This window comes from Melozone crissalis, unplaced genomic scaffold (genome assembly GCF_028551555.1).
Source record: "Melozone crissalis strain CALT ecotype California unplaced genomic scaffold, PUWL_Pcris_2 ptg000006l_1, whole genome shotgun sequence".
Taxonomy (NCBI): domain Eukaryota; kingdom Metazoa; phylum Chordata; class Aves; order Passeriformes; family Passerellidae; genus Melozone; species Melozone crissalis.
In genome coordinates, this window is record NW_026535784.1 from 45,504,505 (window position 1) to 45,519,166 (window position 14,662).

At 40.6% G+C, this 14,662-nt stretch overlaps 1 protein-coding gene across 1 annotated transcript in view; it reads left to right on the forward strand.

Moving 5' to 3' along the window:
- Positions 1–14,662, forward strand: part of UNC5C (unc-5 netrin receptor C) — a 244,952-nt gene that overhangs the window by 153,828 nt on the left and 76,462 nt on the right. Inside the window, exon 2 of the mRNA XM_054291801.1 lies at positions 1,786–2,007. Within this exon, the coding sequence (XP_054147776.1) occupies positions 1,786–2,007 (222 nt within the window). The remainder of the gene's footprint in view (positions 1–1,785; positions 2,008–14,662) is intronic.

Sequence of the window (14,662 nt, forward strand, 5' to 3'; positions counted from 1 at the left end):
TGAAAAGGAAACTGCAGAAGTAAAGGAAGCATGGGAAAGTGATAAAAAATTAAATTTAATTTGAGTATCTGGAAGTGATTAATTGGAGATGGAAATGGAAGTGTTATAGTGTGTCACAGATTTTCCCTTTGCTAGAAGAATGTCAGGCCTTATTTATTGGCCTTTTTTTCTATCTTTGAACCAGTTCACTTCTATTAACTCTCAGGGAGTGATGCAGTAGTGAGTCAGACCTAATATTCCTTATAAAATGAGACACCAAGAAGGACAGGAGTATTTTTAAATTAATATGAAGGGCAGTGGGAAATAAAAATATAAATGGTGAACATATGTTCTCTTCATAAACAGTTTAGGAGGTTCACAAAATGGTTTGCTCTGTAAGGTATTCCCATCACTGATGAAGACATGCAGTTTACCTTCATACAGCTGCATGGGATGGGTGCCATATTGCCTTCTTTTCCTCTGTCCTTATATGTCCCTGTTCCTTCTTGTCTTTCTGAAAAGCAGTATCTGGAAGGACAGTCATGCCCCTTGTAATTCTGGACAGGGCCTGCACAGGGAGGTCTCAGGTTTGGGGAGGGAGCCATCTGACATTTCATCTTCATGAAGAGTGGCAGGGAGGAGACAGCCAGCCAGGATTTTCAGCTGGGTGTTCTGTGGAGTTTTATTAATCAGCATCAGCATCTGTCAGGAGGTGTAATGATAACTGTGGCAGAGGCAGAAAGGAGAGATTGAGTGAGGCCTTCAGAGCTGCCAGCTCGCCGCTGGTGGGTCTGTCAGGAGTTGGTGCCCCCACCACTTTGCTGCTCAGAGCCTCTTGGATGTTCCTGTGCTCTGATGGCAGGTGGGAAGGAAGATGGGGAGAGGATCATTCTCTGCTGAATTTGGTGCTTTCTGATGTGGAAGACTTCCTCTGCACAAAGGGACAGAGGGGTTGTAAAAGGGGATTTGTGAAGAGGGAGGGAGAAAGGGAAGTATGCACGTTTGGTGTTTTCAGTCTTGCCTCTGTGCAATGGATTCTTTTCCTACTTCTCCAGACTACTTGCATTGACTTAATTCTTTACCAGCAGCACCAGAGAGGTGCTGAGGTTCCTTATGTCAATAGCATGTGTCCATGTTTTCCCAAAATGTCACCATTTCACAGGTTCCCTGTCCCATGCCCCAGCTCCCACGTCCTCTCCATAGCAAGGACAGCACAGAGCAAGGTTCTACTGACAGAGTAAATAAAGCACAGCTTGGCACTTTCATTAGCAGTCTTAGCAGGAGAGTCAGAGTATGAACAAAGAGGTGCAGACTGGACTTGCATTTAGACTTTTGCCCTCAGCAGATTTCAAATTGCTCACCTGAAACAAAAGGTACTGTTTCCTATTTAACCAGCCTCAGCTGGCTGTAGCTATTGCATGCACCTGATTATGCAGTGTGATAAGTCACTATTGAAAATGTGGCCTTGAAGCCTCTGAAAGTTTCTATTATTTCTCTTTGTGGTTTTGCAGGCAACTCTACCAAGCATTAACACAAAGCTTATTGCTGGTATTGCCAATGATGGTAACAAAGGACTGATCCCAGACTGTGAATGTGCACAACCCTGTCACATCACAGAGAGAAAAGAATGTTCAGGATGTAAAGAACAGTTTCTTCCAGTCTGGAAACAGCAATGCATCTAAGCCTCGGTTTAGGAATGCTCTTAAGATAACATTTTATTCAAAAACTATGCACTTTTATAATTTTCATGAAGTTTTTGCAAGTATCTGCCAGCTGAATTTTGATTCTTTCTTTTTTTCTTTACAGATGATGACTTTTTTCATGAGCTTCCAGAAACTTTTCCATCTGATCCTCCAGAGCCATTGCCCCACTTCCTCATTGAACCTGAAGAGGCTTACATTGTGAAGAACAAGCCTGTGAATCTGTACTGCAAAGCAAGCCCAGCCACACAAATCTATTTTAAGTGCAACAGCGAGTGGGTTCATCAGAAGGACCACGTGGTGGACGAGAGAGTTGATGAAACCTCTGGTGAGTTTGTGTTATGTTGTGAAGGAGTGAGAATGAACACCATTAATATCAAGCCCACTTGTTGTAATCTAGCAGCTGTTTCATATGGCAGCTGCTTTTCTTTACTCCTGTTACAGCTGGGAATTCCATATCTGGCATTACAAAAGGTTCCTGTCATAGCACAGGGGTGGTGCCTGCATCCAAGTCAGCTAGTGGTACAGGAGTGTAGAGCACCCTGACCAAATCTGAAACTGGAAAACCAGGAGAACCATGCACAAACAAAATGGAATTCCTTTCTTCAACAGGTCTACTCCCAGTTCACTTCCCTGGTGTCACAAATTCACAGTGGTTGCCCTGTGATGTTGTCACAGACTGAGAACCACATTCTCCCCAAAGTGTCAAGGAGCAATTGGGTTGTTACTAGAATGATGTTTTCTTGGGGAGATATGAGAAAAACAGGAGAAATTTAATCAGTTTTCAGCAAGAAAGAAGGAGAAAGCACACCTGGGCACACTTTAGAGCACTATTGATCCAGAGCAAGCACCTTGCTGTTATTCATTGCACTGCTCTGCCTGCTCTGTAGAGCCTGTAAGAAGGAGAGCTACAGTATCTTAGCATCCTTCCTCAGTCAATACCAGAAATCCCACTGACATTCATGGAAGTAGAACAGGATCCTCATAGCACAAAAAAAAAAAAAAAAAGGTTGGGGGGAAGGGTTAAAAACTTGAGTAATAAAGCAATGTTTGGGAAGACTGGTAATCAATAGAGTCTGAGACACAGGCAAGGAGAGAAGCAGGACTTACTGCTGTTTTGATGGCCCTGAGAAATAACTGGATACCAAGCGAGAAGGTGCTTTCCATTTGGGAATTGCACTACCACTTGGTCTAATTACTTAGAAAAATAACTCCACCAGATGTCTTGGATGTCTCTTGTGAACCAGGTTTTATTTGTTTCAGCTCATTTATTTGCACAGAGATCAAAAGCATAAGCTTTTCTTGGTACCCTCACTTGAAAAAGGGAAGGTTGGTGTAGGAAGAAAGGCTGTAAAAAAAAAAGTCTGTATTAGACTTGAGGCCTGTGTATTCATTTGTAAAAATTGGCTTTTCCACAAGTTGACTAGGGAGAAACACATTTAAAAAAAAGAAATCATGTTGCTTAATACATCTTCAGGGTTTGTTTTTTTTTTATTCCATGGGAGCCCAAGGGACTGAAGATGGGCAAACAGAAGGACAGCTATGACTCTGTTAGTTTTTTAAGTTTTCATAAACATCACCATTTAGAAACATGAATGTTTTTCACTACAGGTGAAATATTCGTTCTTTTTTTCTCAAAAATCCCATTGTGGGAAAACTTGGCAGTGCTATAAAGGAAATTGAATTCTACAAGTGTGAAAGGCAAATCTTTAAAAGAGAAGCATCAAAATATTTCAGAGGAAAAATATTTTGCATGATAAACAACAGCAATTATATGCAAATGAGAGCCATTATCAATTAAAGATTAATATAATCTACTGGAGTTCAGTGGGGAGAAGAGGGTGTCAGAAGCTGTGCACATCAGATTATTAGAGCCACAAACTTAGTCACACTAAGAGCTTTTTAAAATGAAACTGTCATCAAAATCCAAATTATTCAGTCAGCCTGGTTGTTGTCAGAATATTGGTTAATGCATGTCACAGCTGCAGTGTTTGTGCACCTTCCTGTAGGCAGATTTGGAATCTAGGGCTTGTAGTACATAAGTGATATAGAAATGGGTAAAGAATTTAGTTAAGGTTGTGATAGAATAGTATTTTCTTTAAAGCAATGGAAGCAATGTTCACTGCAGATTAAGCTGCAGAAAAAAATCACAGGAGACAGTGAGGATTCATTCTTGCACTCGAAGAAGGAGATATCAGCTTGGCAGCTTGCACCAGTCAGGCTGGCAAAGCCCTTGGACTCTATCACTTTTGAGATTATTTTGGTTTCTTTTGCTATTTTTAACTATGTAGTGCAGTTGTGACCTAGGGCACAGAAGTAATGACTGAGCTGCCCAGAGGGTGATGTAAGGATCCCTCTAGGTTCAAACCTAGATGCTGCTGATGCTGCCTCCTGACTTGTGGTTAGAGAGGCAGCAGAAATTGTCCACAAACCAGATTAGGTCTAGACTTCCCATGGGTGACCTGGGGCTCTAAAGCATCTCACTTACACAGTGTTTCTGCAGGGTCAGTCATGTAATCCCAGCAACTGAAAACTGTGGGCTTCCTTCTTTCCTGGTATTTTACTCCTCCTAAGGAAGAAGATATTCTCCCGCTGGGTTTGAACCAGGCTTTCAATTCTTTAGGCAGACAAGCAAAGCAAAGAAAAATAAGGCAAACAGACAATAAAATATGAGAGGAAAAGAGTAAAGGTCACTTGTGCTTTCTTTTTTAAAGGATGAGTAATCAGGAAGAAAGTGAACTAAAATGCAGGTGTGATGCTAGCAGTACATCACCTTGGGATTGTAAATGATGCATGAAAGAGAGAAATAGGTTTTGATTTGCAAAAGATTATGTGTTCATGGACTTTGAACCTGTGCCCAGGAATGAAATCTATGTAGAGATGATTAACTCTTCTTATAAGGTAGATTTGTTTGTGTCATTGAGAAGACCAGAGAAAACAGCACAGCAGTAGCAATGGCACACGAGATGGAATTAGAGTGCAGCCAAGCTCTCCTTGAAGAGACCTGTTAGATAGAAATGTTATATGTATTAATTTTTAAGACAGGAAAATTGTTAGTCATATAATTTTTTTCTGTATTTTTTTTTCTTTGTGAAAGAGAGAAGGTACAAAATGAGAGTAATAGTTATACATACTTTGCACTGTGGGGTTTTTTAAACAGTGGGTAAAGCATTGCTGCAAAGAACATGCTTGGGAACTCTGTGGGAGTTGTTGCCTTCTGGTTGGACAGGATGAGAACCATAATAGTGGCAGGGTGTTCTAGTACCACTTTATTTAATTAAATTAGCCTGAAGAGAGAGCCTTGCAAAATATTTTATACTGATTGAGTCTGAGAAACCTGAGGCTTTACACAGAAGATCATTACATTCTGTTTTTAAATCCTCAGAAGCACTGGAATTTTTCTTCTTTATGGAAAAAGCTGAGCATTTTCATAAAGAAGTCAAATGGGTGCTCTGGGAGTGTCTAGTGTATATCTTTGGCTCTTTCATTTCCTATGTATATGAAATACAGGGCAGGGCATTGTCTTTTTTATGCCTTTATGTTTCTGGAATATTTACCCATTAATGCAGAAAAGAAAAAAGAACACTGGTTTTAAAAAACAGAGATGAGAGTTCTTTTGAGGGAACACATTTGATTTTATGGCTGACTGTCATAAAAGATAACAGCAACAAAAATAAAAGGAGCCCTGTAGAACTGATGCTTTTGGGGGCGAGAAAATTCCATTGTTACAGGGCAGGAAGTTCAATAGCATCAATAATTGTTAGAGCAGTTTGTGCACATTTTACAAATTACTGTACCTCTGAAAATGACTCTGGAAAATATTTTTTTGCTATGAGGATGGAAAAACACTGCATCAGGTTGTTCAGAGAGGTGATGGATGCCTCTTCCCCAGAAACATTCATGGCTGGGCTGGATGGGGCTCTGAGCAACCTGATTTAGTTGAAGATGTTCCTACTCATTGTAGGGCAATTGAGTAAATGACCTAAACGCTCCCTTCGAACCCACACTATTCTGTGATGCTGTGATTTTTATTTTGCATGTGTGCTTTTATAGAGAAATATTTTCCAAGACACACAGACCAGTTCTGCAGTGGTGAGAGAATTGTGAACATATAGAAAATCAGTGTCTTGCGCCTCTTTCATTTGTCCAGAGGGATAAAATGCTGCTATATCAAACCCCACATCCCAGTGATGCACAAGAGAAAAGCAGAAAAAAATCTGGGGCTTTTATTTGTCTTTCCAGTTTGGATATGTATTGGAACATTTTCTCTGTGACTATTAAGGTAAAATGGTCTATAAACCATCAAAACTCTCTTGCCCTCTGCAATGCCAGGGACATGTTCTTCTCTCTCCTTCAAGCAAGGAGAAAACATTTGTGATGCTTTAAGTGCTAATTAAATAGACATATTGGGCAATTCACCCAGCATTATTGTTTGCCTATACTGTCTGTCTTCTTTTCCTGGGATGCAGAGGGAGAGGAGGTCTTGGGGACTTTGCTGATGACCCCCTCCTTTTGTCTGATTAAGAGAGTTTATCAAACTGCACTTGGAGTGGACAAATATGCGCTTCTTTTCAGAGAGAAAGCTGACTTCTTTTTTTTCAGTTTCTTTACATAGCCACCACTGAAATTCCAATGCTTACCTCCCACCATTACCTTTCCCAATTAGTAAAGTATTTTTGGATGACTTGCAGATCCAATGAAAGGAGACCAAGCTTTTGACATAGGGTCAGCATTGATCTGGCAAATAGGAGTTTGTTAACTTAAGCCATGGATTTGGCAGCCTGTTGAGGAAGTAGATACCCAGCTAACCAAGCCTTTAATAGATCACCCTCTCAACAGAAAGATCAAGGATTGACATCTGCCCTTTTGCCTTTAAAACAGCTCTTACAAGATCCTGCAGCCAAGAGAGCAGTGGGGAAGCCTTCACAGTCACTGTGCTCTTTTGGCACCATATAGAGAGGCAGAAAAATCACTTCCAGCACAAAATGCTCTGTTGCTTCATCTTCCTCTCTGTGTGTACATCTCACAAAAGTCATTTATTTTGGTGTTTGTCATACCGCGTATTAGAAGGCTACATTGTGCTAATGGCAAAAGTCATTGTTTAGGCTGGGACTTCTGATTATACAGCAATGGTCATCGTACAGCCTCTCATTTTGAGAAGTTACGTTCATTTATCTTAGTATTTTTTATAAAACAGAAAAGCCATTATTTCTTAGTATTGCATGTATTTGAATAAAAGTGTTGAAGAACTTAATTTGGCAGCCCAAATACAAAATTCCAGTGCCCCCAATCCCCAGGTAAGCAGAGCTCAGGGAGAGGTGTAGAGGGATATTTTACTCATTTCTTTTACCTCTAGATCTTCCTTTCCTTACAGCTATTTTCTTTCTCTGCACATCTTTTTTGCTTAATCTCTTTTTGCATCTTGACATACTGTAGCCTCCTAATTTTCTGTACTATTTCTGAAGAATCCGAAGGATAAGGAAAAAGCTATTTTTCTGAGCAAATGTGGCCAGTGTCCTTATTCACTTCACTAAATATATAGCAAGTGATGCTGAATGCTGCAGTTAGACTTAGCCTGCAATATTTTGATTCTCTGGGGTAGAATACCTTGGGGTTATGTTAGTAAGGGTAGGCACACATCATAAATAAGGATTGCTTTCATTCCACCATTGTCAGAAGTCATTTTATTTTCAGTTTATCATTGGATCAAATCCATTACAGACATCAAGTACCCATATATGAAATAATTATTTCTCAGCAACATATTGCCAATTTTCAGCTCTGCTCCTTCAATACTGTGTCCTAATCCAGTTCATTTCAAGGAAATTTAAAAATGTGTCAGAGTATCTCTTCCCAAATACTCCTGTTAATAGTTTTGAGATGTGGGTTAGAGCTGATACTACAGTCTGTTTTCTTTCATAATTTGAAGTCTGTTACCTCTCAGGAAAGTTGCTGCAAGTGAAACATGCTTATGTGTGTATGGTCTGAAAGGCTGCAGGTGGTGCACAAAGAAGAACACAAGTCAGTTTCTCCAAAGATCTGGAACTCTGGGGAAATGCAGGCTCTTTACTTCCATAAAACATATCAAGAAACCCATGGGGTTTTTTCCTACTTGAAATTTAAGTTGCAAATATATTTTTTGCTATCACTTGGGCCATCTTCTTTCTGCCTGTCACTCCCTGTGGCCTGACAGGCAGCTCTCCTGGGGTAGAGGAGCCCTGTGCCTATCAGTGCTGCAAGAGAAGCTTTCTCTTCTTAAAGGTTGCATCTTCAAAATCAGCTGCTGGAAACGTGTTTTCCTCTCCCCCAGATCAAGGAAATACCCAACAACAAAGCTGCTGCAGACAGTGTTTTCAAGCAGACAAAGTTTGCACTTTTATCTTGAGCAATTAGTATATTTGGGGAGAAAAAAATAGCTATTTTGGACGCTTCTGAAGAAACACACAGAGAGGCAGAGAGCCACCACTTTCTTAGGATACACATTTAAAATTGCAGGGCTTTGTGTTGAAGTGAGTGAAGAAATTGCTAAGGTTAGGACATACCCGAAGAAGGGAAATAAACTTTTGTAAACAGAATAAGACCACTGGACCAGATATTTGCTTCTGGCAGCAAATCTCATAGGCAATAACAAGATTCCCCCTAAGCCCAGGGAGATTATTTTTTTGTTTAGAGGTCTGCAAAAGACTTGAGGATTTTTGAGTTAAACTCAGCTGAGTATAGGATTCACTTACAGTATGTGCATTAACATACCAATAATTTCTTATTCAATCAAACTATTATATGTGGGGGCTTCGTCCCTCTAAGCCTTTGTGGAAGGCTACTCCAGCTCTTAGTCAAAGACATCTTTTATTTGTGTTCATAGCCATTGGGACCTGCCCGTCCTTCTGCTACTGCTGTCCTTTGCAGCAGCTTTTTCCCTGTGTGCCCAGCCCCCTTTGCAGGCAGCAGCAGTGGACATCACAAACCCTCTGCCCTCCTGTTGCTGAGCTGACTGGGGCAGGTTCTCCCAGCCTTGCTCTGTCCTTCAGAGTACTCAGGCATGCTAACAGGGGCCCAGGGGGAGCTACTCCTCCTGCCAGTTAATCCTTCTCATGCTCCTCCTCTGAGTAATGATGTGCCCATGGGAAGGGTCATTTGCCCATTCCAGATTTTCTGTATATTCACCATGTATCTGTGCAAATCACTCAGTGTCTCTGTGATTTACCTCTGCAAAGTGCTTTGGGACCAAAAGATAAAAGCTTTAGGATATTTATTTCTTATTGCAGCATTAACTTCCTATCTGCAGCTGTTGCCTAATTGTCCTGGAGGTTTCCTGTGGGCTTCTAGAAAAACAAATCTGAGACAGGAAATAAAGTTATTTAAAATAATTAGAAGAGGAATATGGATGTCTCTTGCATTCATTTGAAGCATTTGAGGACACCCCCTTAATATTTCTGTCCTACATCTTCTCTCTTCCAAGTTTTTCCTTCATTAAACCCTCTGTTGCACACTCATAATCCCGTTAATTCCCCAAGAGACATCTTCTGACATCAGTCCACCCACCACAGCTTCAGATAGCCACAACTTTGCACAGCAGTTCTTCCTATTTCCATCCCTGTCCTCCAGCTCTTTTTGAGCCCTTTGTGTGGGATCTGGAGCCCTGTGGTGAGGGTGGTCTGATGCCTGAAAGGCTCATAAATGTGTTCTTGATTTGGAAGTGAGTCCCAAGGCCCAGTCTCCATCCTGCACCCACGGGCCTAAATGGAAAACAGCTGTTTCGTAAATACAGTAGAGGCAGAAAAGAAGAGCATGGTGGAAAAGAGGAGCAGAGCCAAGGTCTTGTGCGCTGCCAAGCTGAAGTGCTGCAGTCAGTAGCAGATGGAACAGGAACACTTGCATCCTATAAGTGTAGTTTTTTCAGTTAATTAAATATGAGAATTAGTAGGACTAGTAGAGCTGTAGTTCCTTCACAAAAATACCTGGAAATACTCCGGAAATGGAAAGTCATAATTACACCTGACTTTTACTTCTATGCAAACAAGTTATAGTCTGATGCAGCCAGATGATCTGGCTGTAGTCTAACACTCTTTAGAGACATTGGGGTCTTAATGACTGTGCTAAACATTTAAGTGTTTTGCAGACTCCCTTGATGTCTATCTGAGCTTGTGTCTCTGTTACCTGAGTGGTATCTTCTATGCTTTCCTCTATCAGCTCGTTAGGCAGAGAAATCATCAGCTGAAAAATTCCTATTCCTTAAAACTACATTGGAGAAATCCTTTCCTTTTTAAACTTTTTTAATAATGGGGCTTTTTGGGTTAGGTTTTTTTTTCTGTTTTTTTTGGGAAAAAAAAAGCATTTGTATGGAGCAAAGCTCTGCACATAGATCAGATTTAGTGAGGCTTTTTTTGCTCTGCAGGTAGGGTGCCAAATCATCGCTAATGTTATGAAGGGAAGGAGAGGTGCCTGTCACATGCAGCTCTGACCCACACAGGATCTAATTTTGTGCTGCCTTTACAGGTTCACTGCCTGTATTCATTTTGTTATTCCCTTGCATTCCCAATTTGTACATAAATGAGCAGCATGATGTGGTAAGGACCAGCAGAGCTGCCATTCACCTGCAAGGTTACGTACAGTTCTTTCTCAGGTTTTGTTGGAATGCCTTTCACAATTCCTCATAACTTCTCATCCCCTTCGTACTTTGATTGTAAGACTAGAAAGTGAGTCTTTTGTCAGACACTTCTGTGTCTTCTATTCCCTGAATACAAATCTTTAGGCCCTTGCAGCCTCTTATATTTTTTGCTCCCAGGTTTTGATTCAGATAGGATCTTGGTTGGTTGAATGCAGTTTTTGGGCTCCCAGTGACCTGTATAATTATGTTTTTCTAATGAGTGCTGATGCTGCACCTGGGTTGGTTGCTGTGCCCTCCTCTGAGGAGGAGTAAGGACTGCCAGCCCTGAGGAACAGCAGTGCCTGGAAGTAGATCAGGTTTGCTTTGGGGAATTAGGTTGAGTGCTTTTGGTTTTCAGCTAAGGTGGAAACCAATATTGGAACCCAGAGTGGTGGGGTACCTAGAAAAAAAAGAGTAAAAGGAGGCATTTAGACCTACAGGGATACTTTGGCATTTGCTTACATAATTTAAAAGGTCTTTTTTTTCATGTCAAAGTCACACAGATCTGCAGAGGAACTTGCTTGCATCCCTGGTGCCCCCTGTAGCTGGCGAGTATCATGAACTGTGCTGTACCCAGCTGTACCCACCAAAGGACTTCTGTGACCACCAGGCTGCCTTTCTGCATGCCTTCCTGCCATCATTCCTTTGTTCAGTACAAACTAAGAAAAACCTCCTGGTGTTCAGGAGCTGGTGTTTTGACTGCTGCCCTGGCACAACTCTGAAAACATGCTGGGTGGGGGAGCAGACAGTAAATTCCCAGAGCTTCATCTCTGTCTGGAGAAAGTCGCTTCACTTGACAGCACAGTGGACAAAGCTGCTTTGAAAGCACTGCTAGCCTTTTTCTTCTTTTCTTTTTAGTTTTCTTTTTTTTTTTTCAAGATACCCAGGTCAGCTGCGAAATGCCATCCCCAGCATGCAGAACAATGGCAAAAAACGATGGGGGTCTTAAACTTCTTCCCCAACCTGCTGTTCCTGCACATTGCAGAATAAAAAAAATAGGAAAACAACTGCTGAGGAGGCTCCTGAGTGACCCCTTGTGTCACATTGAGACTGTCCTTGTTCCCACAATAGCTGCACCAGCCACTGAACTGTGTCATCACATCAAGTTCACAGAAATAAGGCATTTTCATGTTGTCTCTGCCTCTCAAAGCCCTGCAGAGTGGGTGTGGCACATACATACATGTGCATATATTATTTTTATATCTGTAACATGTACAAGTTTATAAGTCAGTAAAATAAACAACTTGATCTCTATTTTTATATATAAATTTACACACAAACCCATTGATTGTTCATTTTCCTGCCCCCCCCATCCCCCTTCACTATGCAAGGGAATGTAAATATGCTGTTCAAAATTCAGATGTTCTCATTTGGCTTCCCAGATGTTTGAAGTTCAATAGATTTCTTTTTTGTTGTTGTTGTTTTTTCATAATTTCCTCTGCTTCATCTTGTGAAGTGCTAAACCATTATTTCTTTGTGCCTGCACATTGAGATTCATCTGTAGGCTCTAAACTGCCTCAAAAGTGCTTCAATTTTGCATGAGCACTAAGCTGGGGACTGGGAAGCATTACCCACTGCTGAAGGCCCAGATCATTAAAAAGAGCATGTAAATCCTCTGAACCAGAAATGAAAAGTGCACAGATCTTCTTTGTGAAGTCTCAACTGCTGCTTTAAGTAAAACATGAACCATTGGCGTGGTTTTTTTTCCTGGCCCTTGAAAAAAACTAAACCAACACCTTTTCTCAGCTGCATGTTCCTCAATCAAAAGAAGGGAAGATTGGGCTATGACCCAAGAGCTGGAGCTGCTCAGAGCTCATACTCCTGCTTTTCTCTGTGGACAACCTGTGTTCTTTCCACCCCCTGTAAGCAGCACCAGCCAGGCAAGGAATTGTTTGGGGATTATCACCTGGGGTTTCTTAGTGTCAGGATAACTTTTGGGTCACGATGCTTCAATTCACAATTGTTTCTGCTCTTTGACTTCAGCCTCTGTGAGTTCAGAAATTATGATGCTTATTGTTAAATGTAAATCTATATTTATAGGGAGGTTTTCTTTGGAGTCTTGCTACACTGGAGCTTAATGCTTTTGTTCCAGGAAAAAGGAAAAAATGTGGCAACTGTAGGCACATATTGTTGTATGTGGAAGAGAGCAATGAATTTCAAAGCAATTTGTACATATTTGCAAAAACTGCTGTCAACCAGAAAATAGCCTTCATTAAGAAACAAAGGGGGAGGTGTTTTTCTTTTATCTCTGAATGGTTTGTAGGCTGAGAACAAGCAATCCAATGCTGTTCCAAGGTATGAAACAGCAGTAGTTCAAGGGTGATGTAAAGCAATCAGCTGCTGAGATTGGCCAGGGGAGGAGATAGCAGAGGCGCTATTTCACCTTAAAAGGGGACAAACCCACCATGCTGACAGGGACCAGGGCATGTGGTTTGTTTTCCACCAGCACCCAAGAACTCTGTTTTGAAATCTCCTCTGCATCTTACACAACTTGGTCCTTCAGTTGTTAATGGGAAAAGAATAAAACCACCTTGTTTTCACTGAAAGAAAAAAAAAAACTAAACAGAATACACGTTCTTTAATTCAAATTCAATGTAAAATCCATCTCAAGACAGCCCTTTGTAATTTTTGTGTAAGTCAGTCAGTTAAAAAATATATAAAAAATATATCCCAGGGGAGCTGGGATTTTAGCTCAATACCACTAGGTGGTAATTACATAACATAAGTAGGGGATGCAAGCCAGTGCAAACCTGACATGGATTTTAGAGCAATCTTGACTTTATTACACTGCTGCCTTCACCTGTGTTAATTTGAGTTCAGAATGTATCTGTTTCCTAAAGAGAAAGTCATGAAGAGACCAAAAATAGCTGGAAGCTTTTAATTTAAATATTTAAACTAATATTTGTGGAAAATTGTTTGTGATCTTCACACAGTTATTTCATATTGCCAGCCAGCCTCAATTTATGTAAAAGCAGTGTATTGAGACAATACAGGTGTAGGCAGTCACAATGTGAAGGATTACTGGGTGTAAAAGCTGTTTACTCTTTTAAACTATCTCTGGATATCTATCTGTCTATCTGTCTTTTGTTAAGATTACAGGTACTCTATATAGAAAATAAGCTATAGGCAAAGTGTGCCATTCTGCAATCATCTCAGTCCCATTATGGTGCACAGAATACATTTTTCTCAGCAAGAACTTTAATATTTGAAGCTGTTCTTCTTGTGCATAGCCTATTTATTCATTTTTAAACATCAAAATCTATAGCTTAAGTACTCTGATATATTCTAGTGGAATAACTCTCTGACTGTGAGGAATCCATTTCTGCAAGAGGGTAAATAAATTTAAATTCCTGCATAGCACTGATTTTTATTTTTTTTTACCTTTGTGAAAAATTTACTTCACCAAGTAAAACAAACAGACACCGGTTGTTGATAGCACCTGTGATGAGCAATTAAATAAATTGCATGGGTCATTCCAGGCCATCCATGAGCAAAAAGATCATAATTCTTGACTTTGGTCACTTATATTTTACCACTAAAGGTAAAAGGACAAAAAGACTGCATAAAAAGAAACCAATCTGCTTCCCTTTTATTAAATCTGTTTACAGTCATACCACCTTGACTTATGGTTTCGGCCACTCTCATGAGGCAAAACTATGCTACTGTTTTAAGTGGGTTTTTTTTGTTAGGCTTTGTTAGGCTTTGTTAGGCTTTCCTAAGTCAGATGAAGAATATAGGGAACATAATTTGAGTTTGTAGCAGCATGGGTGTTTCATGGGTGTGCAGAGGAAGGCCCCTACCCCATAGCTGGTCTGCTGCTGGCTCTACAAAGCCTCTTTACATCAATCAGAAACTGTCCTTGCCCTCCGTGTCCCCTCCAAGCAGTGGGAAGGGACATTTGGGGTCTCACCCACTTGGGGGAACCTGGGCCTGTCTAAGCAGGGAGAGAACCAACAGCACAAAATATCATGTTTGTGAGGATGGTCTGAGAACTGACTTTCCAAAATTGAATGTATAAAGGGTTTCAAATTACCTTTGTGAAAATGGGCTGTATTTCCATACTTATTGGCAGTGGCTGCGGTATACCTGCCATCTATATGCAGGTATTACTGCAATGTCTTTTTCCAGACCAGTAGGTCAGAAAGTTCCATCTCCTTGAGAAGTGTGTTCTTTGGCGTATGTGATTACTAATTAATGACATACCTTTTGGGCAAATGAAAGCACAAAAGCACAGAAACTCTTTGAACTACTTACAGGGAAAATAAACAAAGTATCCGTGCAGTTTCTTAGAGTTTTTGTAAGTGCAATTTAGCCTTGCGACTAAATAGTTCCTGTT